This window comes from Pseudorca crassidens, chromosome X (assembly GCF_039906515.1).
Source record: "Pseudorca crassidens isolate mPseCra1 chromosome X, mPseCra1.hap1, whole genome shotgun sequence".
NCBI classification, from domain to species: domain Eukaryota; kingdom Metazoa; phylum Chordata; class Mammalia; order Artiodactyla; family Delphinidae; genus Pseudorca; species Pseudorca crassidens.
The window spans coordinates 29,627,749-29,655,646 of NC_090317.1; the positions used below are offsets into that span (position 1 = coordinate 29,627,749).

Here is a 27,898-nt window from a genome sequence, read left to right on the forward strand (position 1 = left end):
CCTCTGTATTCAACCGTCTTTCCCTTTTCTCCTCTTTCACACAGAGATGTGAATTGATAGTTGTTTAATTTTATTTGGAATCTGTGATACCACAACCATTGGCTGTGCTTCAGGATCTGAGTTATTTGCCAAGTTTTGCGGCTTCCTCAGTCTCCACCCTTCTCAGACATTGAGGATGAGCTTTCCCACGCTCAACACTAGCCTCTAGCAAAGCTGGTCAACATCCTATTCCCCTAGGGGCCTGGTGGGCAGCAAAACACTCAGATTCTCCATCCAAGCCATGCTCTGTACAGTGTATTGTTCATTCTTTCCTCTATCTTTTGCATACACACACACAGACACTTTAGCTCAAATATATCCTGCAATGGTCACATCATTCCATTTCATCCTGTGTTAATTTGGGCCATCAGAACACTCCCATAAGCTCCAGCTGCTTTTCTACCTGTTGGCAGACATAGCTCCTCCCAGTGAGGGTAAGCTAGAGATAATTGTCCATTTACGGCACAGTTTTCCAATATGAAATTTATATTGGCTGACCCAAGAGTTTGATAAATTTACCATACATCTAGAGGCCTAATATCGTCAAACTCCTTCCTATAAATGGAGCATCAATTCATTATCAGAGAAGAAATCCTGGTGTTAGAGGGACTGACAAAGCTGGCACCATAGCAGAGTTACTAGAGACCACAAGTATGTATCAACCAAGAAGTATTTGGGAAGAAAAAAATTTTTAAGTATGTAGTTCAGCTTTTGAGCCTGCAAATGCTTTCAAAACAGATTAGTAATTTAAAACTTTGTTTTAGTCTTGGAACTTCTTAAACAATCGTTCGTATAATTGGAAAGCACCTACAAATTCAAATGGACGCAGACTACAAAAGAGTCCCCCTAACTTGTACCACCTCAACCCCCATTTCCACAACCCAGATCCCAGCCTTAGTGCTCTGGGTGGTAGTCATGAACCTGTCCAGGCAGCTCAGATTACGAAGAGAAGTAGTTAGCGAAAGCCGAATGCCCTCATAGCCCATAACACACAAATGATTTAACTCCTGCAAAGAACGAATCAATGTGAGTGTGAATGATTCCTTGTCTTGGCTGGGCTGGGCTTCCACAGGACTCAACATCTGCCTGACTCCATTCACTACCTACACCTACCTGTGTGCTCTGGCTTCCTCCTCACTTCCTAGTCAAAAAACACAGGCTGCTCCAAGGAAGCTGAACAATAAGCGTAACATGCAAATCAGAGGTGTAGGGGTAGGATTTCTCATTGGAACTAAAATGCATGCCTACCAGCCATTGGGCAGGTAGACCAAGCACTGTTCCGAAGTTGGCTTTTACAGGCAATTGATGTGAAAGTGTACAGCCAGGTGTCACAAAAGTTAGGCATAGGTTTTCCACTGAAAACTGTCTTATTAGAAATTTCCCTAAATCCCCATCCCAAATAACATAACTTCTCTTACTCAATTCAGTTATTGGTCCTCACCCCATGGCTAATTGTAGTTACATAGAAGATATCCAGTAGTGTGGTCTGCTTTTTCCATTTAACATTATATTGTACATCTTTCTCTTAAATTCCAAAAAAAGGAGATTTCCAATAATCAATGGCATTAGTTTTCCTGGTCTGATAGGTTACTTCTTAAGAGGAAAACCCCAGAGGCCATCTAACTACTGATAGACTGGATTCAGAATTTCCACAGCAGTGGCAGGTGAGGGGCAGGGCAGGGAACTGAGTATAGGACGGAAGAAGACAGGGAGGGTGGAAGAGAGATTGATTGAGATTAGAAAGGGGAAAAATGTTCTACCACCTTTCATTGACCTCTAAGAATCTGGGCTTTTTAGATATCTTGGTTTGCACCTCAGCTCTGCCATTTACTTGATTTATGGCACATTTGTCTCTCTGAGACTAATTTTTTAAAAACATTTGAAATGTAGAATATTAACCCTGGTTGTTATACGGAATACAAATAATACATGTAAAGTGCTGTGCACGTAGAATGTGCTCAATATAATGGTGTCCATTACTATCATCATTATTGATTTCCTACCATTAAATGTACTTTACAACTGGAAATAATTTTAAAAAAATAATTTCCAGAGCAAACTCATTGTGCCTTCAAAAATTAAGGTCAATAGAAAGGAAACCATCAACAAAGTGAAAAGACAACCTACTGAATGGAAGAAAACATTTGCAAATTATATGACCAATAAGGGGTTAATATCCAAAATATACAAACAGCACATACAACTCAATATCAAAGAAACAAACAACCTGATTTTAAAATGGGCAGAGGGGGGCTTCCCTGGTGGCGCAGTTGTTAAGAATCTGCCTGCCAATGCAGGGGACACGGGTTCGAGCCCTGGTCCGGGAAGACCCCACATGCTGCCAAGCAACTACGCCTGTGCACCACAATTACTGAAGCCTGTGCGCCACAACTACTGAAGTCCATGTGCCACAACTACTGAAGCCCGCGCACCTAGAGCCCGTGCTCTGCAACAAGAGAAGCCACTGCAGTGAGAAGCATGGGCACCGCAACGAAGAGTAGCCCCCGCTCACCACAACTAGACAAAGCCTGCGCAGCAATGAGGACCCAATGCAGCCAAAAATAAATAAATAAATATTTTGGAAAATGGGCAGAGGACCTGAACAGACATTTTTCCAAAGAACACCTACAGATGGCCAACAGACACATGAAAAGATGCTCAACATCGATAATCATCAGAGAAATGCAAATCAAAACCATGAGATACAACTAATATAATATTGTAAATCAACTATATGTCAATAAAATTTTTAAAAATAAATTTTAAAAATTAGTATAGGGGCTTCCCTGGTGGCACAGTGGTTGAGAGTCCGCCTGCCGATGCAGGGGACACGGGTTCATGCCCCGGTCCGGGAGGATACCACATGCCGCGGAGCGGCTGGTCCCGTGAGCCATGGCCGCTGAGCCTGCGCGTCCGGAGCCGCTGCTCCGCAATGGGAGAGGCCACAGCAGTGAGAGGCCCGCGTACCGCAAAAAAAAAAAAAATTAGTATAATTAGTGTCTTAATGCTCTTTCATTTAAAACAGTATAAAATGAATAGAAATAATGACCATTAATCATGTATTGCTGAGCTAGTATATATCGACTGAAGAAAAACACACAACCTAAAAGTTGCCAGTTATGTTTCATTTGGGGACCTTACTGAGGACTATAGCCTGGGAGACAGCCTCTCGGAGAGCTCTGAGGAACTGTTCCGAAGTGGTAAGGGAAGACCCACGATATATAGGAGTTTTTGCTGAAAAACAAAAACAAAAAACCTGTAGTTGAACATCAAAAGATTACTGCTAATCAAAAAACAACCAGACATCTCAAGTTAATGACTTTAGTGCTTTTCTCTGTATGGGAAGATGCCAAAGTCTGGGCTCATTGCAATTATTCCTTAGATATGCATCTTCCCTATCTAGGGCCACTATCCTGTTTTTTCAACACCCTGAATTCCCCTCAGGGTTAGGGTGTGGGGGTCAAGGCGGCTGCAGTGGCTGGTGGCTTGAGGGAGGGCAACATTCCTAGTTTATTGGTATGGCAGGCAACACTTTTTTTTTTTTGTCCTCACATATGATGGGACTAGTTTAAGGAGCTAGACAAGGAGAGGATTATAAATTCCTTTTGCTGGAGCACATTGGTGGCGATGGGTGGCTGAGGGGTAAATATGCAGTTTTCCTCTGTGCTGCGAACCTAACTGGAATGTTAACAGGCTCAAATCAGTAATACAGAATTTGTGACCTCTAAGCTAACTGGCCAATATGGGGCTTAGACATTGTAGCTCTCCACCAATTTAGATAAACCCCCTTTAATTTGCTTGGAATTGTAAAGAAAAAAAAAGTGTGTGTGTGTGCACGCGCGCGTGCACGCGCACTTATACATACATACATAGACACATTTATTTATTTACTTATTTAGTTACAATGTACTTATTGTTCATACGGCCGCTCAGTGACATGTGTCCTGTGGTCTGTCGTCCTTCCCTTCAACTATTTCAACTCAAAGCTGAAAAAAGTACAAGGTCTCGGGCTTCCCTGGTGGCGCAGTGGTTGAGGGTCCGCCTGTCGATGCAGGGGACACGAGTTCGTGCCCCGGTCTGAGAGGATCCCACGTGCCGCGGAGCGGCTGGGCCCGTGAGCCATGGCAGCTGAGCCTGCGCGTCCGGAGCGCCTCTCACTGGCCGCAGCAGTGAGAGGCCCGCGTACCGCCAAAAAAAAAAAAAAAAAAGTACAAGGTCTCCAGTAGAGCTTAGATTTGAGCAGCCTCAGTCGGAACTCGAAGGATGAGCCGATCTAGTTGCCCCACGGCTTCTTTATACGGATACACACATCCCGTCCCATTGGCAGGACCGCCTACGTCCGGGGGAAGGAATTTGCCGACGTACTCGGAACTGTTTCCAAGGTTTTCTCGGGCTCGGGTGGTGTCGCGGTTGCTGGTCCTGGGAGCCAAGGCAACGGTATCTTCCCAGCTCGCGAGAGCGCCCCCTTCTCCCACGGCTTCGGGGACCCAGCAACAGCTATGGCTCCGGTGTCTGGCTCCCGCAGCCCGGAGTGGGAGGCCTCGGGCTCCGGGGGGAAGAAGCGTCGCAGTTCTTCGAAGAGCCCTAAGCCCAGCAAATCCTCTCGCTCCCCGCGGGGCCGCCGCTCTCGCTCGCACTCTTGCTCTCGGTCCGGGGACCGGAATGGCCTTAGCCATCAACTGAGTGGCCCCAACCAAGGCTCCCGAAACCAGTCCTACCGCTCCCGCTCGCGGTCACGCTCTCGAGAGCGGCCCTCCGCGCCGCGGGGCGCCCCTTTCGCTTCTGCCTCCTCGTCCGCCTATTATGGCGGCTACTCACGCCCCTACGGGAGCGACAAGCCATGGCCTAGCCTCCTGGACAAGGAGAGGGAAGAGAGCCTGCGGCAGAAGTGAGTGAGACGAACGTACCTTATCTTTCGTGAGCCCACCAGCCTTCAGTGTCCGATTTATCGTTCATCTTGCTCCCGACTATACCCATTTCGCTCTCTCTCCCTGACTTGCGCCCATTTTCATCCCTTCCTTCAGTCCACCCACGATAACAGCTTATTCGCCTTTTCTACTCTAGGTTTTCACTCATCCCCGGGCCCCTTCATCTAGTGCGCTGGCCTCCCGCAACCCCCTCCTGCCTCCTGGCTTGTAGCGGACATGGCCAAGAGCCTCAGACGTCCCGGAATTATAGCATTTACTTGGTGTGTCGTTATCATTCGTGAGCATGTTTTATTCCCCACTAGACTGAGCTCATGGAAAGTAGGAGCCCGGTTTTATTGATCACAAAATTCACCGTGCCTAGCACTTTGTAGGCGCGCAACTTTTGCTTGTTGAATGATCAAACAGGTTTGAGATGATAGGGTAAGTGAGTGGAATTGTTTTGTAGCGATTGGGGAAGGGTTGAGATTAAGGCTTAAATTGGAGGGGAGGAAAACCTCTGAAACAAGATGTTTGAATAAATGTAGGAAAAGTGATCTGCTAAACTGTAGATTGGACTACACTAAGAAAGATCTTGTTAAGTGGTCTCAATCTTGACCATGAAAAATTAGGTCAGGGTGAGATCAGATCTCTAATGAGACTGAGTATTGGAGTGGAAAATGAATAGTTTAAGAAGGAGAAAGGAAAAGGGTTATAATTATTGCTTTGTAAGTTTAAAAAATTTTTTTACTTTTTAAAAATTGATTTATAGTTGATGTACAGTGTTTTAAGTTACAGGTGTACAATATAGTGATTCACAATTTTTAAAGGTTATACTTCATATATAGTTATTATATGCTTTGTAAGTCTTAATATCTAACACTTATTGGTTGTTAAATTGTGTATCAGTTACTGTACTGAGTGCTTTACCACACTGTATGTGTTTTTTAAAAACCAAGAAATTAAAAAGTATAACAGGCATTTAGGAGCAGGTTAAGGTTCCAACAGGTGAGAGATGTCTTCATGAATCTTTTTCTTCCAGGAGTGGGAGGTAATAAAATGTAGTGATGAAGAGGACAGGCTCCAGAATCAGACTGCCTGAGTTTGAAGCCATCCTTTGCTGCTTAATAGTTGTGTGACCTTGGGCAAGTCACTTAACCTCTCTGAGTTTCATTTCTTCACCATTTAAAAGGGGATAAAATAGCACGAAAGCTTTTTAAGAGTTGTAATGACTTAGTGCCTGGAACATAATAAATAGTCCTTAAGTGTTAGCTGTTAGTGTTCTGGGCATGGGAGCAGAAACAGTACAAACAGTCCTGAGTTAGGTTGGAGACCTACTTTTCCAAATTAGAATTTCCAGAAAGTTACCCCCAGGCTGTGTCGATCAAAAAGCATCCAGTTTTCTTATTAGACATTCTTCACCAAAAGATGTCAGAATTCCTTGGATGAAATTCGCATTTGTACATTTAGAAGATAAATAATTTATCTTAAGAGTACAGATGAAGTCAGGTGGTGGGAGGGATAAGAACTTGACTGCTTGTTTTTTTCAGCCTGTCAAGCATTCTTTGTCCTATATGTATATATTCAAAATTTGGCTGTAAGTATGTCCCTTATTAGATTTTTTTTAATCTTTATTGGAGTATAATTGCTTTACAATGGTGTGTTAGTTTCTGCTTTATAACAAAGTGAATCAGCTATACATATACATATATCCCCATATCTCCTCCCTCTTGCATCTCCCTCCCACCCTCCCTATCCCACCCCCCCATCCCATCCCTCTAGGTGGTCACAAAGCACCCAGCTGATCTCCCTGTGCTATGCGGCTGCTTCCCACTAGCTATCTGTTTTACATATGGTAGTGTGTATATGTCCATGCCACTCTCACTTCGTCCCAGCTTACCCTTCCCCGTCCCCGTGTCCTCAAGTCCATTCTCCAGTAGGTCTGCTTCTTTATTCCCGTCCTGCCCTTAGGTTCTTCATGACCATTCTTTTTTTGTTTTTTTTAGATTCCATATATATGTGTTAGCATAAGGTATTTGTTTTTCTCTTTCTGACTTACTTCACTCTATGACAGACTCCAGGTCCATGTTACTTCAAGTGGGAAACCTGAATCTGACTCTGCCTGATTACACCTTTTACCCTGAATAAAGAAGAAAAATAATTTATTTTTTAAAAATCAAACCAATTATATTTATTTTGTAAGGTTTTTTTTTTAAACAAGTAGCATCACAGCAGCTAAACTTTGAGGAATTAAGCCTTAGTTTTTTTGTGTTTTGTGTGTGTGTTTATAAGTAATATCAAAAATTAAGAGAAGAAATCACAAACATAAGACAAAACAAAAAATTTTGTGTCTTCCAAGAGTAGATAGAGGATTTACTCCTTTTTGAAAAAGGAATTAAAGGGAAATCAGAGAAAACAAGTGCTGTATCTTATTGAGTACAGTTTTTGTCAAATAAAACTTTTCTTTCACTTTCAGAGCTCCTTTTATTTTCTACTTCTAATGCTTTGTTGTTATTTTCTTCATTAATTCCTGAGTTTCTGAAAACAGAAGTTTTGACCTTATCAAAAGTAGAGAATTCTCTTTACTTTCATAAGGATACATAAACAAATGAAGTTATTTCCAAATGTAAGACTGTCTCTGTCACATATTGCAGAAGGTGAAAGGAGCAATTAGGAGCTATGTCATGCATGCGGTGGAAGGACAGCCTCCCAGGCTGAATTTCTGGCCTGGCCTGTCAGGCTGTCTGTAGTCTGTACCATTTGATAGTACCGTCAGAACATCAGATCCTAAGTGTTGAGTTTACATTTAAACCAAGTTTTTATTAGTTTAAAGTTTAAACTGTAAAGGGAAAATGGAACTTAACTGGACTCCTTTGACTTTTATTATATATTTAGGAAACAGTTTAGCCATGGTGTTATAATTTACCTGCTTATCTCTTCTAGGAGATTAAGTGAGAGAGAGAGGATTGGAGAATTGGGAGCTCCTGAAGTATGGGGACTTTCTCCAAAGAATCCAGAACCAGAGTAAGTGATTTAAAAATATATTTTTTAAATGCAACATTTGTTTAAATCCAGAGTCTATTGTCAAATTTTTTGTTAAGAACTTTAACTACAGCTCTTTTTTTCCCTCTTTCTTGTGATTTATGCTCTTCTACTCGTTAAGTTTTAAAAAAATTGAACATACCTAAGGATTAAAACATGCTCCTAGTGGATTTTAGCATGCTAATTGTTCTCTTTAAGTTGTAATTCATGAGGTGCTAATTTCCTATTCATAGAAGGGTTCAGTGTTGAAACAAATACATTTATATTATTTTGAATTATTTTTTCTCAATCCCGTAACTGATTGCATGTCAGACATTAGCATTACAAAGCGTTTTTTTAAATGAATATACTGATATGGGTTTGTTTAGTTTCCTGCATACAGTATTGTTGAAGGCCTAATGCTTTTTCTTTTTGCCTATTTTTTTTTCTCTTTGGTGTTGTTCATAAGCTGCTTCTTCCCTCTCCTTTATTTCTGTGTTTTCTTTAGATTGAGTTGAGACAATGTGCTTGACAGGTAAACCTGTTATTTGTAACAGGGTGATAAAGCATTATTATCTGAAAGTTCTTTTTTCTTCTTAAAAAAATTATTTTTCCCACCACCTGTTTTTTTTTTTTTTTTTTTTTTTTTTGCTGTACGCGGGCCTCTCACTGTTGTGGCCTCTCCTGTTGCGGAGCACAGGCTCTGGACGCGCAGGCTCAGCGGCCATGGCTCACGGGCCCAGCCGCTCCGCGGCATGTGGGATCTTCCCGGAGCGGGGCACGAACCCATGTCCCCTGCATCGGCAGGCGGACTCTCAACCACTGCGCCACCAGGGAAGCCCACCTGTTATTTTTTTTATTGAGGTATAATTGACATACAGTATTAGTTTCAGGCATACAACATAATGATTTGATATTTGTCTATATTGCAAAACAATCACCACAATAAGTCTAGTTAACATCCATTACCATACATAGTTATAAATTTTTTTCTTGTGATGAGAACTTCTAAGATTTACTTTCTTAGCAACTTTCAAATATGCAATACAGTATTATTATTATTTTATTTTAATTTTTGGCTGAGTTGGGTCTTTTTTGCTGTGCATGGGCTTTCTCTAGTTGCGGCGAGCGGGGGCTACTCTTTGTTGCGGTGCGCAGGCTTCTCTTTGCGGTGGCTTCTCTTGTTGCAGAGCACAGGCTCTAGGCGTGCAGGCTTCAGTAGTTGCGGCTCGCGGGTTCTAGAGCGCAGGCTTAGTAGTTGTGGCGCATGGGCTTAGTTGCTCCGCGGCACGTGCTTCTCGGACCAGGCTCGAACCCGTATCCTCTGCATTGGCAGACGGATTCTTGACCACTGCACCACCAGGGAAGCCCCAGCATTATTAACTGTAGTTGCCATGCTATACATTACATCCCCAGGACTTATTTATTTTATAACTAGAAGTTTGTACTTTTTTATACCCTTCACACATTTTACCCATGCCCCACCAACTGGCAACCATCATTCTGTTCTCTGTATCTGTGAGCTTGCTGGTTTTTTGTTTTTTAGAGTTCACATATAAGTGAGATTATATGATATTTGTCTTTCTCTGTCTGACTTATTTCATTTAGCAAATGCCCTCACAGTCCATCCATGTTGTCTAAAATGGCAAGATTCTTTCCTTTTAAGGATGAATAATATTCTACTGTGGTGTGTGTGTGTGTGTGTGTGTGTGTGTGTGTGTGTATTTCTCACAGTTCTTTTTTATCCATTCATCTGTTCATGGATATTTGGTTGTTTCTATATCTTAGCTATTTTAAATAATGCTGCAATGAGCATGAGAATGCAGATATTTCTTTGAGATACTGATTTCATTTCCTTCAGATATATATCCAGAAGTGGGATTGTTGGATTATATGGTAGTTCAATTTTTAATTTTTTGAAGAACCTCCATACTGGATTCTATAATGGCTGTACCAATTTATATTCCCACTAACAGGGTACAAGTGTTCCCTCTTCTCCACATCCTCACCAACACTTGTTATCTCCTGTCTCTTTGATAATATTCATCCTAACAGGTGTGAAGTGATATTTCATTTTGGTTTTGATTTGCATTTCCCTGATCACTAGTGATGTTGAGCATCTTTTTATGTACCTATTGGCCATCTGTGTGTCTTCTTTGGAAAAATGTCTATTCAGATCCTCTGCCTATTTTTAAATCACATTGTTTGTTTGTTTGCTATTGAGTTGTATGAATTCTTTATATATTTTGGATATTAACCCCTCATCAGATGTGATTTGCAAATATTTTCTCCCATTCAGTAGGTTGCCTTTTCATTTTGTTGATGGTTTCCTTTGCTGTGCAGAAGCTTTTTAGTTTGATATAGTCACACTTACTGATTTTTGCTTTTGTTACCATTGCTTTTGGTGTCAAATCCAAAAAATCATTGCCAAGACCTATGTCAGGGAGCTTACCACCTATGTTTTCTTCTAGGAGTTTTATGGTTTCAGGTTTTACATTCAAGTCTTTAATCCATTTTGAGTTAATTTTTGTGTAATGGTGTAAGATAGTGGTCCATTTCATTCTTTTGCATGTAGCTATCCAGTTTTCCCAGCACCATTTATTGAACCGACTGTCCTTTCCTCATTGTATATTATTGGCTCCTTTATCATAAATTAATTGACCATATATACATGGATTTATTTCTGGGCTGTCTGTTTTGTTCCATTGATCTATATGTCTGTTTTTATGGCAGTACCATGCTGTTCTGATTTCTGTAGCCTTGTAGTATAGTTTGAAATCAGGGCGCATGATGCCTCGAGCTTTGTTCTTCTTGCTCGAGATTGCTTTGGCTATTCAGGGTCTTTTGTGGTTTCATGCAGATTTTAGGACTGTTTGTTCTATTTCTGTGAAAAAATACCATTGGAATTTTGGTAGGGATTTCATTGAATCTGTAGATTGCTTTGGGTAGTATGGATATTTTAACAATATTAATTCTTCCAATCTGTGAGCATAGAAAATCCATTTCTTTGTGTCTTCTTCAATTTATTTCATCAATGTCTTATAGTTTTCAGTGTACAAGTCTTCCACCTCCTTGGTTAAATTTATTTCTAGGTATTTTATTCTTTTCAATGGAATTGTATTCTTAGTTTCATTTTCTGATAATTCGTTATTAGTGTATAGAAATGCAACGAATTTCTGTGTATTGATTTTGTATCCTGCAACTTTACTGAATTCATTTATTGGTGCTGACAGTCTTTTGGTGGAGTCTTTGGGATTTTCTATATATAATATCATGTCATCTGCAAGTAAGGACAGTTTTACTTCTTCCTTTCCAATTTGGGTGCCTTTTATTTCTTGTTCTTGCCTAATTGCTCTGGCTAGGACTTCCAATACTATGTTGAATAAAAGTGGTGAGAGTGGGCATCCTTGTCTTGTTTAGCTTTTCACCATTGAGTGTGATGTTAACTGTGGGCTTGTCATATATTGTCTTTATTATGTTGAGATACTGAAACTTGTTCTAACAGATGCCTTTAAAATACTCAAAGAGGGCTTCCTAGTGGCGCAGTGGTTAAGAATCTCCCTGCCAATACAGGGGACATGGGCTCGAGCCCTGGACCGAGAAGATCCCATGTGCCGCAGAGCAACTAAGCCCGTGTGCCACAACTACTGAGCCTGCACTCTAGAGCCCATGAGCCACAACTACTGAAGCCTGCGTGCCTAGAGCCTGTGCTCTGCAACAAGGGGAGCCATCGCAATGAGAAGCCCGCGCACCACAACAGAGAGTAGCCCCTGCTCGCCACAACTAGAGAAAGCCCGCGCGCAGCAACAAAGACCCAACGCAGCCAAAAATAAAAATAAATAAATAAATTTATTTATTTTAAAAGAATACTCAAAGAATTAGAGTTGAAAGGAATCCTAAAAATAATTTTCTAGGCAATTTCTAAATTATTCCAGATGTGATCTTCAGAGGAAGAGACTGTGATATGGAAATTCCCTTTTTAAGCTATTGTAGAATGTTAATAACACTCATTTTCAGAATTCTCTTACAACAGGATGAAATCTCTGTAGCTGTAGTGTGTTAGATTCTTGCTCTGGGGAGACAGAACAGTTGCTGCTCTACCGTATGTCTGTTCCACAAGTAGAATGAAATTATGAAGTCTTCCCTCAGCCTTCTTATCTCCAGTTTCTCTCCTCTTTCCTTATGGTTCCTGTTTCCCTGCATTTGCCTTGTGGTTTCTTCGAAAATATAAATCCTTCATGCTGCTTTCAGTGTGGATAGCATTTTGTTAACTCGAAAGCTTTATGCAAATGTAAATGATTATTCTACTATTATGAAGGTGGTTGGCCGATAAGCTGTACTGTTACAAAAGCAGTCCGGTGCTGGCTTTGAATGGTTCTTGGACAATCAATTTGTTACTGAAAAATTTTAAGTATGTATTTTTATACTCTGTGGTCCATATTTTATCACTTTCCTGATTCTTACTACAGTTTTCTTTAAATTCAGCTCTGATGAACATACACCAGTAGAGGACGAAGAGCCAAAGAAAAGTACCACTTCAGCTTCTACTTCAGAAGGTATTTTTTAAATATAGGACTTTTTTATTGAGAAGTTTAAAAAATACGTTTATAAATAGTTGAACATTAGACTTTACTCAAATCGCCTGTCATCAATTCCTTTTCAGTATTTTTAATACAATAAAATTGATGCTCAGAAATACTTCTTTAGAAGTTAGTTTTTTATTTGTATTTTATGTAGAAGAAAAGAAGAAGAAGAAGTCTAGTCATTCAAAAGAAAGGTCCAAGAAAAAGAGGAAGAAAAAATCATCTAAAAGAAAACACAAGAAGTATTCTGATGATAGTGACAGTGACTCTGATTCTGAAACAGACTCCAGTGGTAAGAAAGCCAACATCCTTCTGTGAGCCTTACTTCAAAACTAGTTGTACTTCTTGAAAGCTTATTTTAGAAGCAGGTTCTTAAAAACAATAATAGCCAAGAGTTTTGAACACTCACTGACTTTGTGTTGGGCACCCTGCTAAGTGCTTGATATGCATTATTGCTATTTAATCCACACAGTCACTGTAGGACACATCTTAGAGATGGAGAAATGGAGGCCCAGAGCAGGTTATAAGTACCGCACCCAAGGCCACACAGTTGGGATTCAAACCTAAGCCGTGTGACTCCAGATTGGTTGTGTGTAGCTGTACAAGGCATGTGGCACCGAACCATGTTGGGGTTAGTCTGTGAGACGTGTGGTGCTAAACCAAGCCACGGGGCTGCCTCAGCCCAGTGGAGCAGCTCTTTTGTGAGATTCTCACACTTAGTGGGCACCTTTGTGCAATTTTCAAAAAGGTACACCATAGGGGACTCCCTCTGGCCAGCAGCTGATTTATGTATCACACTTCCTGTGGGGCGGCACATCACAAAAAAGTCACCTTTTTGTGCCCTCTCCTGGCTGATCACTGACAGAGGGTGCCTCCTCTGGGGACACGTTACACTAAGGCACCCCTTCCTCTGATGTCACCTGGGTTTCCTGGCCCTCACTGTCACCTTTCTCCCTCACTGCTAGAAGCCTGAGCTTTCTTGAAGCGCAGATCTGAGCATGGCGGTCCCTACTTAAAATCCTTCCACAGTTCTCCATGGCCTTCAGGGTAAAGTCAGATCCCAATTGTAGAGGAATAACTGAGGACATGGAAAGGAGACGTGACCCATGAACCCCTCGGCAGACCGAGGGTTAGCGAGTAAGCCAGAACTGCAGGCAGTCCTGGATACTTTGGGCGCTGATCCATGAAATGACCTCAGTATAATCAGAATGATGGGAACACAAGGAGATGTCCTTGTGCTGCTTGTGAGCTCAAGGATGAAGCACGGCATGTCTTCAAGAAAGCCCACTGTTGCTTGTCTAATCAATACAAGCATATATTGCTGCTTTGGCATTTCTGGAATGTTAAAATTTTAAGTCTTAAGATGTAAACATAGATAATGCTTAAATAAAAGTCACCACAGCAGGATGAGACGGCGCTGTATTGCCTGAGCGAGCAGCAGCCCTCTACTGCTGTGCTTCTGCACAATTCATCTCGTGTGATGAGCTTACTTTCAGCCCTGTCATAAGAAAACTGCAACACCAATTGATCTCTCGCATCACGTACCCTGTGGCTCTCCTGCAGCGTCCTCTTTGGCCTAAGGATGACTTTCCATCTCCTTGATACTGCACGTCCTTTCTCTTGACTCTGTCGCTTGATACAGAGAGTCCGTCTGCCTACAATGCCTGGCTGATGACTGACAGAGGGTGCCTCCTCTGGGGACACGTTACACTAAGGCACCCCTTCCTCTGATGTCACCTGGGTTTCCTGGCCCTCACTGTCACCTTTCTTCCTCACTGCTAGAAGCCTGAGCTTTCTTGAAGCACAAATCTGAGCATGGTGGTCCCTACTTAAAATCCTTCTGCAGTTCTCCATGGCCTTCAGGGTAAAGTCAGATCCCAATTGATCTCTCACATCACACGTACCCTGTGGCTCTCCTGCAGCGTCCTCTTTGGCCTAAGGATGACTTTCCATCTCCTTGATACTGCACATCCTTTCTCTTGACTCTGTCGCTTGATACAGAGAGTCCGTCTGCCTACAATGTTGGTCTCTCCCTGCACGCGGCTTGACTTACTCATTGCTATGATGGGCATGCATTACGTTTGTAATGAAACTGATTTTAAAAATAACTAGCTTAAGAGTCACCTTTTCCTGGTCAACCATTCCTCAACCACTATCCCCAAATCAGCCTGATTTTGAGACTCCTCTGTATGCCCAGAGCACCCCATGCTTCCCTCTCACTCAAATTCGCCTCTTTCCCTGTGTCTCCTCCACTAGAATGAGCTCCTGGAAAGCAAACCCCCAAACACACACATCATGAAAATACTCAAACATTGAGAAAACTAAAGGGAGTAGTATAATTAATGCCATGTACAGTACTTGTCACTCAGGTTTAACATTTGTTAGCATTTTGACGTATTTGCTTCAAATAGGGATTTTTTTGTTGAGATAGTCAAGGCAAATTACAAATATCACACTGCCACCCTAAATATTTCTGTATACACCTCTAAACAATAAGGACATTTTTGTATCTAACCACAATACTATTATCTCATGCAATAAGGTTAATAATAATACCCTATATAACCAAATGCAACTTTAATTTCTATGTCCCCCGTGCCTAGCACATTTCCTAACAAGTAGAAATAAACGTTTGAATGAATTTGAATGAATTAATTTCTCTGTAACAACAAATGGAAGAGTAATAAGATATTTATCTACTCAAGAGTATTGGGGTTTTAGAGTTAAAAATTTTTTAAATTATAATGTGCTTTAATTTGCAGATGAAGATACAAAAAGGAGAGCAAAGAAAGCCAAGAAAAAGGAAAAGAAGAAGAAACGCAGATCGTCTGTTTTTTTCTTTAATTTTTATTATGGAAAAGTTCAAAAATATAGAAAATTATATAAAATAGTGTAATGGACCTCCATGTAACCATCACCCAGCTTGAACAATTATCAACTCATTGGCAGTCTCTGCTGCCTACCCCCCCACTATTTGAAACCAATACCAGATATCATTTCATCCATAAAGCTGCGAGTTTCTCTAAAAGATAGGCATTCTTTAAAAAAAAAAAAAAGTACAATACTGTTAATCCGCCTAAAATGTTTAACAGTAATTGTTCATTCAATTCTCAGTAGTTTTTGGTATAGTTTATTCAAATTATGATCCAGACAATGTACATAAATTGTGATTGGTTGATATGTCTCTTACATCTCCTGAAATAGGTAGTTTCCCCTTCCCTTTTTGTTCCTGCAGTTTTTTTGTAGCAGAAACAAAATCATTTGTCCTGGAGGGTTTCCTGCGGTATGGATTTTGCTGGTTGTATTCTTACAGTGTTCTTTTCACATGTTTTCTGTCCTTTGTATTTCCTATAGATTGACAGTTAGGTCTAGACACTTGATAAGGTTCAGATTTGAGTTTCTGGCAGGAATACTTCATAGGCGGTGCTGTGTACTTGCAGCAGGAGGCAGATAATGTCTGGTTGTCTCTTTTTGTTATATTAACTGGCATCACTAGTCATTGTCTAGGTCCCTTATATCATTGCCAAATGGTGATGGTCTACTTCTGGCTTTCTTTCTTCATGTATTAGGTAGAATAATTCTATATGAGAAACCTACCCTTATTAACTATTTGGTTACTCTGAAGTATAGTTGGTATAGTAAGGGCAGAATAATTGCTTCCTTTTTTTGTTTTATGAGTTTTCAAATAAATGAGTTGGGGTTTTTTAGTATCATTATGAACCCAAGAATTCAAACATTTGATGTATTTTAATCCATTACACTGAAAATTGTTGATGTTCAAATTGGTAAGAGCTGTTTTTTTTTTTAATTTTTTAAATAAATTTATTTTATTTATTTATTTTTGGCTGCATTGGGTCTTCGTTGCTGTGCGCGGACTTTCTCTAGTTGCAGTGAGCGGGGGCTACTCTTTGTTGCCGTGCGCGGGCTTCTCATTGTGGTGGCTTCTCTTGTTGAGGAGCACGGTCTCTAGGCGCACGGGCTTCAGTAGCTGTGGCACGCGGGCTTCAGTAGTTGTGTTTCACGGGCTCCAGAGCGCAGGCTCACTAGATGTGGCACACGGGCTTAGTTGCTCCATGGCATGTGGGATCTTCCCAGACCAGGGCTCGAACCCATGTCCCCTGCATTGGCAGGCGGATTCTTAACCACTGCGCCACCAGGGAAACCCAAGAGCTATTTTTTAAACTGCTTTATTTCTGCTATCTTTCTACAACATGAGAACTGTATTTTATTGTTCCCTTAGGGATCTTCTTTTTTTTTTTTAATAAATTTATTTATTTTTGGCTGCATTGGGTCTTCGTTGCTGCGCGCGGGCTTTCTCTAGTTTTGGTGAGCAGGGGCTACTCTTCGTTGCAATGCCTGCAGGCTTATTGCGGTGGCTTCTCTCGTTGCGGCGCACAGGCTCTAGAGCACAGGCTCAGTAGTTTTGGCGCATGGGCGCTAGAGTGCAGGCTCAGTAGTTGTGGCGCACGGGCTTACTTGCCCTGTGGCATGTGGGATCTTCCTGGACCAGGGCTCAAACCCGTGTCCCCTGCATTGGCAGGCAGATTCTTAACCACTGTGCCACCAGGGAAGCCCCAGGATCTTTTTTTTATAGTGAAACATGATTTGGTTAAATAAGTTAGATTTTTTTAATTAAAGTTCTTCTCTAATAAGTTTGAATTAGCTGAGCATCAAGATCATTTCAGTCAGTCCTTCATTGCCTTGAAAAAAATAAGATGCCCTTTAGCATGGGAATATTAAATCAATTTATATCAAATTATAATCATTACAGGAAGAAATATAAGAAAAAGAAGTCTAAGAAGAGCAGAAAAGATTCCAGTGATTCAAGTTCTAAAGAGTCCCAAGAAGAGTTTCTGGAGAATCCCTGGAAGGATCGATCAAGTAGGTTCTTCTGCTAGACTTCGACTCAGAACAGATAAAACATTAAATTAACTGATTAGTCAAAATGTGAATATGTTTCTGAACATCTTTTGTGCAGAGCCTGAAGAACCCTCAGATTTGATTGGCCCAGAGGCTCCCAAAACACTTGCCTCTCAAGATGATAAACCTTTGAAGTAAGTAAGAGTGTGTTTATAATCTCTAAAGTACCTTCCCAAATGTATGGTCCTAACGTCCTCTTCCAAGCTTATCTTCCTCTACTTCCTTATTTAGACGCCAGGTTCCAACTGAGCTGAACTAAAACTTCCCTGTATTCACTGTGCACTTTCACCTTATTTCTTCCCCCAATGTGCCTTCCCTTCTTTCCCCAGTCCTGATTTCTTTACTACCCCCAATTTCTTCCTGTTAAAATGCTTAACATTCTTCAAAGCCCTTTTCAAAAGGAGGGGGCATGTGCTGATTGCTGATATCGTCCCTCCACAGGTAGGTGTGATTCCTACCCCTCTTTATTTTTTATTTCTTTATTTTTTACTTTGTTTTATTTATTTGTTTGTTTGTTTGTTTTGGCTGCATTGGGTCTTCATTGCTGCACGCAGGCTTTCTCTAGTTGCAGCGAGTGGGGGCCACTCTTCATTGCTGTGCACGGGCTTCTCATTGCGGTGGTTTCCCTTGTTGCAGAGTACAGGCTCTAGGTGCACTGGCTTCAGTAGTTGTGGCACACAGGCTCAGTAGTTGTGGCTCGTGGGCTCTAGAGTATAGACTCAGTAGTTGTGGCGCATGGGCTTAGTTGCTCCACGGCATGTGGGATCTTCCCGGACCAGGGATCGAACCCATGTCCCCTGCATTGGCAGGTGGATTCTTAACCACTGCACCACCAGGGAAGTCCTCCTACCCCTCTTTAATCCTCTAGTCCTCATAGCGTTTTCTTTCTTTTGTGCAATGTGTTACATATTCTACGTTGTATTAGTGTTATATCCTTATTAATATGTAAGTGCCATAAGAACAGAGATTATTTTTATATTACAAGCTTTGAGTTTAATAGCTATTCAAGAAGAATTCAATGAATTGAATGAAGCGATGGTAGTTTTCAAAGTCCCCTTGAATGAAAGTTATTTGAGAACCGTTACTGTATAGCATTATTATTGGTTATAAGTCTAATAAATATGTTAATTTGAGATATATTATTTCTTTACTTTTTTTTTAAAGGGAAAAAGGTAAAAGGAGTTCGCTGGAGGCAGAAGCAATAAAGGCAATACCTGTGGGGAAAATTGATCCATAATTGTAAACCATGAATATATGCTCACTAACATCAGTTCTTTTATTCTTCCAAAGTATCTCTGCATTTCCGGGTTAGTGATATAGGTCACAGTGCAGTGTTCCCTAGTTAAGTTGAAGTAATTTACATTGGACTTCCCAGCATGCTGCCCAGCAACTGTTATTCCTACTGTTCTCTGAGAGAAATGGTTTTTTGTGCTCTCTTTAGATGATGAACTTTTTATAATGAACCTTTTCTGAATTCTATATTACTTCGTAGCTATGGCCATGCTCTGTTACCTGGTGAAGGTGCAGCTATGGCTGAATATGTAAAAGCTGGAAAACGTATCCCACGAAGAGGTGAAATTGGCTTGACAAGTGAAGAAATTGCATCATTTGAATGCTCGGGTTATGTAATGAGTGGTAGCAGGTATGTTCTTGGCATTGAGGTCAGTTTCCTTTCTCACTACCAAAATTATATTTTGGTGACATTTTCATTAAGTGACCATTCCTAATGAAAAGAAAAGTATAAATATAGGCTTAATATTGGTTTTGTTAGTATAAATGTAGTTGTCTAAAATTCCAAGTAGGTATGCAACTCGGCTGTGTCTCCAACTTCAAAGAATCAGTCTTTTCAGTGTCCTAATCCATATTTTGGTACAGATAGTTTATCCTCCGGAGGATATAGTTAAATTCAGCTATTTATCACTGCCCCACGAGGAATGTGGCATTCTGGTAGTTAGGAAAGCATTTACATAAGACAGTGTTTCCTGTTTTCTGAGTTTGCCTCTAGTTCTCTGTGGAGTCAGAGAACTTGGACTCTCTAGTTCTCTGGACTCTGAGAATGAAGAGCAGAAAAGGATTATGACAGAGATCAGTTTTAGCATGAGAAAAGGAATACAAAATTGGGAAGAGAAAGCAAAGTCCCAGGAAGAACAAGGAGAGTGAACTAATAGGGTATCAGTACCAAGATCAAACTGAATTTTGGATTTTTTAAAACTTCATAAACTTTTAAAAGTGGGTAAACATTTTTAAGTGAAATTGGAGGCAAATATTTGTGGAACCCCTGAAGCATCTCCAGAATCTTGGAATTCTGAGGACTGATATTTGAAAACATTATATCTAAGGACCAGTAAGACAAGAAAAAGAAATTAGAGGCATAAGAATTAGAACAGAGGATATAACACTGTCATTTTTTGTGAATGATATGATTTTTTACATAGAAAATCCTAAAGACTCTTCAGATGAATTACAGATAATAGGAAGGTTTAACAAATAGTTGGATATAATGTTAACACCCAAAAATCAATTGCATTTCTATGTACCAGCAACAAAGAACTAGAAAATGTAGTTAAATAAAAAGAAAACATTTATAATAGTATCAGAGAATATGAAGGACTTAGGAATAAATCTTCACAAAAGATGTCCAAGACCTTTACAGGGAAAACTATAAGACATTATTAAGAGACATTAAAGAAGACCTAAATAAATGGAGAGGTATCATGTTCATGAATAGGAAGGCAATATTGTAAAGTTGTCAGTTCTTCCAAAATTAATCTGTAGATTCAGTGCAGTTCCAATCAAAATCACAACTGAGATTTTCATGAAACGTAATAAGATGGTTCTAAAATTTATATGTTAAGACTAGCGGGCCAAGAATAGCCATCTTACTTCTCTGAAGAAGAGCAGGAAGGTGATTTGCCCTACCATATATGAGGGCTTATTATGAAGCTTGCAGCACTTTGGAAAGAGTGGCATTAACAAATGAACTGTTCAACGGAATAAAATACAGAGCCCAGGGGCAGAGCCATACATGTATGGAACTTCGTTATATGAAAGAGCTGGTATGTCAGATCAGTGGGGAAAGAATGAACTAGGCAATAAATGGAGCAGGAAGAAAATGGTTATCTGTATGGAAGAAGCTGAAAGTAGAACCCCGTATCACCATATTTAAAAATCATTGCAGCTAGATCAGGAGTTAAACATCAAAAACAACTTTAATACTCTTAGTATAAAATAATGAGGAGATTTCTATTAGATCTTGGGGTGGGGAAGCATTTCTTAAAGAAGACCAAAAAAATGCACTAACTATAAAATAATATATTGATAAATTTGCCTGAGTTAAAAATAAGAACTTTTGTTCATCAAAAGACATCTTAAAATAAGTAAAAAAGACAAGTTCCAAGCTGGGATAAGATCTTGTAATACACACAACTGATAGTTAGTATTGAGAGTATTTAAAGAATATCTATAAACAATCCAAAAGAAAAGTGGGAAAATGACACAAACAGGCATTTGTCAGAAGGAAAAAATATATGGCCTACACATACAAAAAAGATGTTTGTTATCATTGGAAATGGAAATCAACATATGGAAATACCATTTTACAGCCATTTGATAGAGAAAAGTTCAAAGTTCTAACAATTCCAAGCATTTGAGAGGATGTGGATCCACAGGCTCTCTTAAGTGTTGCCAGTGGTGGTATAAATCGGTACAACCATTTTGGAAAACATTCTGACATTATCTTGGAAAGTTGAGCATTCACATATTTTATGACCCAGCAACTCCATACCTACATACCCAAGAGAATCTTTCCCATGTACTAAGAGATGTGTACATTGATGTTTATTACAGCATCATTCACATGGCACTTTCCGTTCCAGATAAACTACTCACTATACCCTGAGCAACCTAAATACATTGTCATCTCCTTGACTTACCACCTGCCACTCCCCCACCTTCACACTAACCTGAAATGATTCTCCCCTCTTTTCCTTACTCAGTTTGCTCTGTTTTTCTAGGCATAGTTGAAGCTTCATCTTGAATTGATTGTGCAGGATTGGGTACATATACATAAAAGAGGCAGGTTTTCATGAAGTTTTCCTTCTAAATAGGCAGATCTTTTGAAGATGATGTAAAAGTTTCCCTCTGCCTCGACCCCTATACTTTACTGATTTGGTCCTTGTGCTAAAATCCCTTCTTTCTTTTCTTTGAGCTGCAACTGAATTCTAAGGAAGTTAAATCCACCCACAAAACTCACCCAAAAATTCAGTTGTAAATTTAAACCTGGTTCTTTTGGTTGTATGATAAATTAGAACTTTGGAGAAGTTCCACCTGCTAGATGACAACTTAAATCTTATCCTACTATCAAGTCTACATATCACTTAAGAAGTTTAATAATTTGCCTGTTCCTAGTTGTTTTACTGGAAATAACAGAACCAGACTTAGGCCCTTAGTATTTGAAATTAATAACATTCACCCTATTGACAGAACCGCAGAGATCATTATTTGAATACTAGAAATGAATCAAAGGACATGTCAGCAGATAAAATGAATGATCTTTTGAAAATCTAACCCATTACAGAAACAGATTCTATTTGTCGGCTTTTTAAATAGACTACTCTGTATTAAGAAAGGATTAGTGAGGAAGCACTATGAAAATAATTACTGAGAAATTAAGCCAAAAAATAAAATTATCTCCAGGCATCGCCGAATGGAGGCTGTGCGACTGCGAAAAGAGAACCAGATCTATAGTGCTGATGAGAAGAGAGCCCTTGCATCCTTTAACCAAGAAGAGAGACGAAAGAGAGAAAACAAGATTCTGGCCAGCTTTCGAGAGATGGTATACAGAAAAACTAAAGGGAAAGAGGACAAATAAGGATTTTCTGATTGTTCATCAGACATTTTTAACAACAAAAAAGAAAGTTTGGGTTCCATATATACACACAAAAAGATTATCATGATCTGAAAAAGCTTTACAGTGCTACTGTGCCTTCTATTTAATTCTTTCAGTCCTTCTATAAAAAGCTGCTTATTGATGTAACTTTAGCAAGCTCTTTGGGTTATTTTGGATTGACCAGAACAACCTTCTGGTTTAAAAATCCAAATTATGAATGAAACTCTGCTGTGTTGGGGGAGGTGGCATTGAGAGAAGGTGCTGGTGAGGTGAGAAACTGCACTCTCACACCACGGGACAGTGCTCCCATTAGCTCTACATGGTGCCCACTCCCCAACCCGTACCAACTGAACTTGGGAGAAATTATCATTCCTCTATGTTGAAGGTGTTATAAATGGACTTGATAGAAACACACAGGAGGCCACTTTTGTTAACAAAATGAAGGCATGGCTGAAAAAAGCAAATCTGGAATTTGAAGGTTGACTTGTATATTACAATATTATTGTCAGCTCTGGAAGTAATGTGTTTTGATTTTAGTCCCTACCTCCACCCCAAAACCAACAAACCAAAAAGCAAACTAACCCACAGACTTGTTGAATTGAAAACGTGAACATTAGTTTTAAAATTCTTAATAGGCTAATTAAAAATGGTTATTTCAAATATAAAATATTGGGAAGTCTCCTGTTGTGCCAGTGTAAGTATACATTATTTCCATCTGAGCTGTGTTTAGATCATTATTTGAATACTAGAAATGGATGGGAGTCAGCAATGATCAGGAGTTTAATAAGGAAAAATATAATGAGTCATTGTTTTCATTGTTTTAACTTGGTTGCTTCATAAGGATGAAGCTAAAATGATGTTAAACGTTTTTAAAGTCTGTCCTTTGTAATAAGCAGATTTCATTTTAAGCATTGTTAAACTTTTCAGTTTATTTTTTACATCTGTCATTCAGTTTAATCTGTAACTTCATATAGAACCCCTCACTTTCTCACTTTTTTATGGCTACTGTTGGCTTTTAAGTTTGGAGGAAATGGAAAATTCTGGGACTGTGAGATCGTGATCTTTTTCCTTCCCTCCTTTTGTTAAAGTTTAGTTGTTAGGACATACGAGCGAAGGGGGAGGGGATAGTAGAAGTTTTGACTGTTTTTGTTAAGGTTGTTTTGAGCTGCATTATTATGTGCCTAGGATAAATTTAAATTATCTGAGTGATGGGGAATTTCTGACTTTGCTGTTATAAAATGCCCTCTCTCCTTATAATAGTTTAAAGTTTTTTTTTTAAAAAAAGTTTTTTCTTTTGAAGAGTACACTGCGTTTATTTAACCCCATAAATTATAACATCTTAACACATGTAAAATTTTTGTAAAGTGCTTTGAAAGATATATATTTTTTTTAACAAGTGGAAAATAATGTTCTTTAAAATACATCAAACTTTTAGTGGAAAATGATATTACCAGAAGCATGTAAGGATTTGTTCATCCTCTTCAAGAAATGGGATTTTTATGTAAAATATATATGTAGCACTGAATGCCAAAATGATGGGTATGTGTTATTGGAATTAAAAATGAGACTTGTTAATAAACCTATCGGGATGGTGTCTTAAGTCAAGAACGACCTTGAGAGGGGAGAGGGAGGGGCGTTGGGTAATCAGTGCTTCCGGAGGTGAACTTCCTTGCCTTGTGATAGGTTTGAGTTAGTGGTCAGGACAGTCATTCAGACTGACAGTCCCTCAAACTTCTGCGGCTTCAGTGACAGGGACAGGAACGTGGTTGACTTGAACATTCTTCAGGCAGCCAAAAAGATTTCCACGCAGGAAGCTTCAGGGTTTTCAAATTAGCTGGGACACCTCCAATGTGCAGATGCTCCTGCGTGTGGGCAGTGGGGATGGGGGGTGCCGTCCAGCGGTGGAACTATAGTCTGCGTCCAGTTTCAGGTGCAGGATGTGCTGTTTTATGGTGACTGTCACTGAGTGCCACTGTCTGTCACACAGAGATTGCTTTGGTGTGACCGATGTCAGGATCCCACCTGCCTCACTGCCCACAGAGGCCATGACCTTTCCTGCCTCCATATAAACACATAAGAGCTCCCTGGGTTGACTTCCGATGTGAAATAGAATTCCAGTGAGACTTTTCGGGCGAATGCTGAAAACAAGCTTAAATTCTGGCCCCAAAAGCACGGAGTTAGCTAGGATGACATGACCTCCTTCTTGAGAAAAATAGATGCCTTTCTCCAAAGAGCCATCCAAGCAGGGAGACACCCCAAAGCTTGCAGAAGCGGTGTCCAGGGGTTTCAAATCCAACTGAAAGTTCCTCAGGCATCCCACAAAGCTGTTTTGGGGGAGGGTCTTTGGTTTTCCTGACGGAGACGATCCCAGGTAAACTGGTGCTCTGAGGCTGACGGTGGATTTTCCGGGCAAACTTCCCTCCCGGGCCCTCAGACCATCCACAACCAAGCGCCCCCTTTCTCCATCTTGCCCAAATGCCACCGTGTGCCACTTCCCATCACTGCACTTTGCTTTTGAGCTTCAGTTTTTTCCTTCCTGCGCCCAGTGCAAAGACCAGACGTCCTTTCGAAAGATGAAGAGCCATAAAGGAGTTCTTAGTGGACACGGGGAAGATGGTGGAAGAGTAAGACGCGGAGATCACCTTCCTCCCCACAGATACACCAGAAATACATCTACACGTGGAACAACTCCTACAGAACACCTACTGAACGCTGACAGAAGACCTCAGACCTCCCAAAAGGCAAGAAACTCCCCACGTACCTGGGTAGGGCAAAAGAAAAAAGAATAAACAGAGACAAAAGGATAGGGATGGGACCTGCACCAGTGGGAGGGAGCTGTGAAGGAGGAAAGGTTTCCGCACACTAGGAAGCCCCTTCTAGGGCAGAGACTGCGGGTGGCGGAGGGGGAAAGCTTCAGAGCCGCGGAGAAGAGCGCAGCAACAGGGATGCGGAGGGCAAAGCGGAGAGATTCCCACACAGAGGATCAGTGCCGACTGGCACTCACCAGCCCGAGAGGCTTGTCTGCTCCCCCGCCAGGGCGGGCAGGGCTGGGAGCTGAGGCTCAGGCTTCGGTTGGAGTGCAGGGAGAGGACTGGGGTTGGCTGCGTCAACACAGCCTGCAGGGGGTTAGTGCACCACGGCTAGCCAGGAGGGAGTCCGGGGAAAAGTCTGGACCTGCCGAAGAGGCAAGAGACTTTTTCTTCCCTCTTTGTTTCCTGGTGCGCGAGGAGAGGGGATTAAGAGCGCTGCTTAAAGGAGCTCCAGAGATGGGCGCCAGCCGCGGCTAAAAGCGCAGACACCCATCCCACTTCTAACCAGCGATTGAAGGAGTCGGCTGCTCCTCAATGGCCTCGGGGTTCCGTGGGTTCAGTTGTGACTAGGACGGAGCTAGCGGGTTAGAGCCTGGGTGAGGGGTTTGCTAGAAGTTGGCTTTCGGTGGGAGCTAGGGTGTCTCCGTGGTGACAGCATCCGTGGCCTCCAGAGACACGGGTTCAAGACCTGGTCCGGGAGGATCCCACATATCATGGAGCAACTAAGCCCCTGTGCCACAACTACTGAGCCTGTGCTCTAGAGCCTAGGAACCACAACTACTGAGCCTGCGTGCCACAACTACTGAAGCCCGTGTGCCTAGAGCCCGTGCTCTGCAACAAGAGAAGCCACAGCAGTAAGCCCGCGCACCACAAGGAAGAGTAGCCCTGCTCACCGCAACTAGAGGAAAGCCCGCGTGCAGCAACAAAAACCCAATGCAGCCAGAAATAAATAAAATAAATTAATTTTTTAAAAAAAGCGCGGACCCCAGAGACGGGCATGAGACGCCAAGGCTGCTGCTGCTGCCACCAAGAAGCCTGTGTGCGAGCACAGATCACTATCCACACCCCGCTTCCGGGGAGCCTGGGCAGCCCGCCACTGCCAGGGTCCCGGGATCCAGGGACAACTTCCCCGGGAGAACGCATGGCGCGCCTCAGGCTGGGGCAACGTCAATCCGGCCTCTGCCGCCACAGGCTCGCCCCACACTCCGTGCCCCTCCATCCCCCCCAGCCTGAGTGAGCCAGAGTCCCTGAAACAGCTGCTCCTTTAACCCCGTCCTGTCTGAGCGAAGAACAGACGCCCTCCGGCGACGTACACGCTGAGGCAGGGCCAAATCCAAAGCTGAGCCCCTGGGAGCTGTGAGAACAAAGAAGAGAAAGGGAAATCTCTCCCAGCAGCCTCAGAAGCAGCGGATTAAAGCTCCACAACCAACTTGATGCACCCTGCATCTGTGGAATACGTGAATAGACAACGAGTCATCCCAAATTGAGGAGGTGGGCTTTGAGAGCAAGATTTATGATTTTTTCCCCTTTTCCTCTTTTTGTGAGTGTGTATGTGTATGCTTCTGTGAGAGATTTTGTCTGTATACCTTTGCTTCCACCATTTGTCCAAGGGTTCTATCCGTTTTTTTTCTTAAAAATTATTTTTTATTTTAATAACTTTATTATTTTTATCTTATTTTATTTTACTTCTTTCTTTTTTCCTTTTTTCCCTTCCATCCCTCCTTCCTTCCTTCCTTCCTCCCTCCCTCCCTCCCTCCCTCCTTTCTTTCTTTCTTTCTTTCTTTCTTTCTTTCTTTCTTTCTTTCTTTCTTTCTTTCTATTCTACTTCTATTAATTCTTTCCTTCTACTTTTTCTCCCTTTTATTCTGAGCCGTGTGGATGAAAGACTCTTGGTGCTGCAGTCAGGAGTCAGTGCTGTGCCTCTGGGGTGGGAGAGCCAACTTCAGGACACTGGTCCACAAGAGACCTCCCAGCTCCACATAATATCAAACGGTGAAAATCTCCCAGAGATCTCCATCTCAACACCAGCACCCAGCTTCACTCAACGACCAGCAGGCTACAGTGCTGGACACCCTATGCCAAACAACTAGCAAGACAGGAACACAACCCCACCCATTAGCAGAGACGCTGCCTAAAATCATAAGTCCACAGACACCCCAAAACACACCACCAGACATGGACCTGCCCACCAGAAAGACAAGATCCAGCCTCATCCACTGGAACACAGGCACTAGTCCCCTCCACTAGGAAGCCTACACAACCCACTGAACCAACCTTAGCCACTGGGGACAGACACCAAAAACAACGGGAACTACGAACCTGCAACCTGCAAAAAGGAGACCCCAAACACAGTAAGATAAGCAAAATGAGAAGACAGAAAAACACACTGCAGATGAAGGAGCAAGATAAAAACCCACCAGACCTAAGAAATGAAGAGGAAATAGGCAGTCTACCTGAAAAAGAATTCAGAATAATGATAGTAAAGATGATCCAAAATCTTGGAAATAGAATAGGCAAAATGCAAGAAACATTTAACAAGGACCTAGAAGAACTAAAGATGAAACAAACAATGATGAACAACACAATAAATGAAATGAAAAATACTCTAGATGGGATCAATAGCAGAATCACTGAGGCAGAAGAACGGATAAGTGACCTGGAAGATAAAATAGTGGAAATAAGTACTGCAGAGCAGAATAAAGAAAAAAGAATGAAAAGAACTGAGGACAGTCT

The 27,898-nt window shown here is 41.3% G+C and overlaps 1 protein-coding gene across 2 annotated transcripts; it reads left to right on the top strand.

Annotated features, from left to right (window-relative positions):
• Window positions 1–4,378: 4,378 nt before the first annotated feature.
• Window positions 4,379–23,263, top strand: LOC137217500 (NF-kappa-B-activating protein). Of its 2 annotated transcripts, XR_010940118.1 has the most exons (10): window positions 4,379–4,927; window positions 7,887–7,967; window positions 12,450–12,520; window positions 12,702–12,839; window positions 15,310–15,373; window positions 17,319–17,428; window positions 17,526–17,601; window positions 17,797–17,908; window positions 18,960–19,109; window positions 22,163–22,300. XR_010940118.1 is itself a non-coding variant. In XM_067724423.1 (9 exons), the coding sequence occupies exons 1-9, from the start codon at window positions 4,539–4,541 to the stop codon at window positions 22,335–22,337; spliced, it is 1,254 nt and encodes a 417-aa protein (XP_067580524.1). In that variant the 5' UTR covers window positions 4,385–4,538; the 3' UTR covers window positions 22,338–23,263. The 2 variants fall into 2 exon arrangements, 1 of the variants encoding a protein (XP_067580524.1); XM_067724423.1 differs by lacking the exon at window positions 17,797–17,908 and having other exon boundaries at window positions 4,385–4,927; window positions 22,163–23,263.
• Window positions 23,264–27,898: the final 4,635 nt, after the last annotated feature.

Excerpts from the sequence above, each read along its gene's own strand:
- LOC137217500 (XM_067724423.1), top strand. The coding sequence starts at position 4,539 with ATGGCTCCGGTGTCTGGCTCCCGCAGCCCGGAGTGGGAGGCCTCGGGC. Across the intron at positions 4,928-7,886 it reads GAAGAGAGCCTGCGGCAGAA|GAGATTAAGTGAGAGAGAGA; the intron begins GTGAGTGAGACG and ends TATCTCTTCTAG. Across the intron at positions 15,374-17,318 it reads AAGAAGAAGAAACGCAGATC|GAAGAAATATAAGAAAAAGA; the intron begins GTCTGTTTTTTT and ends TAATCATTACAG.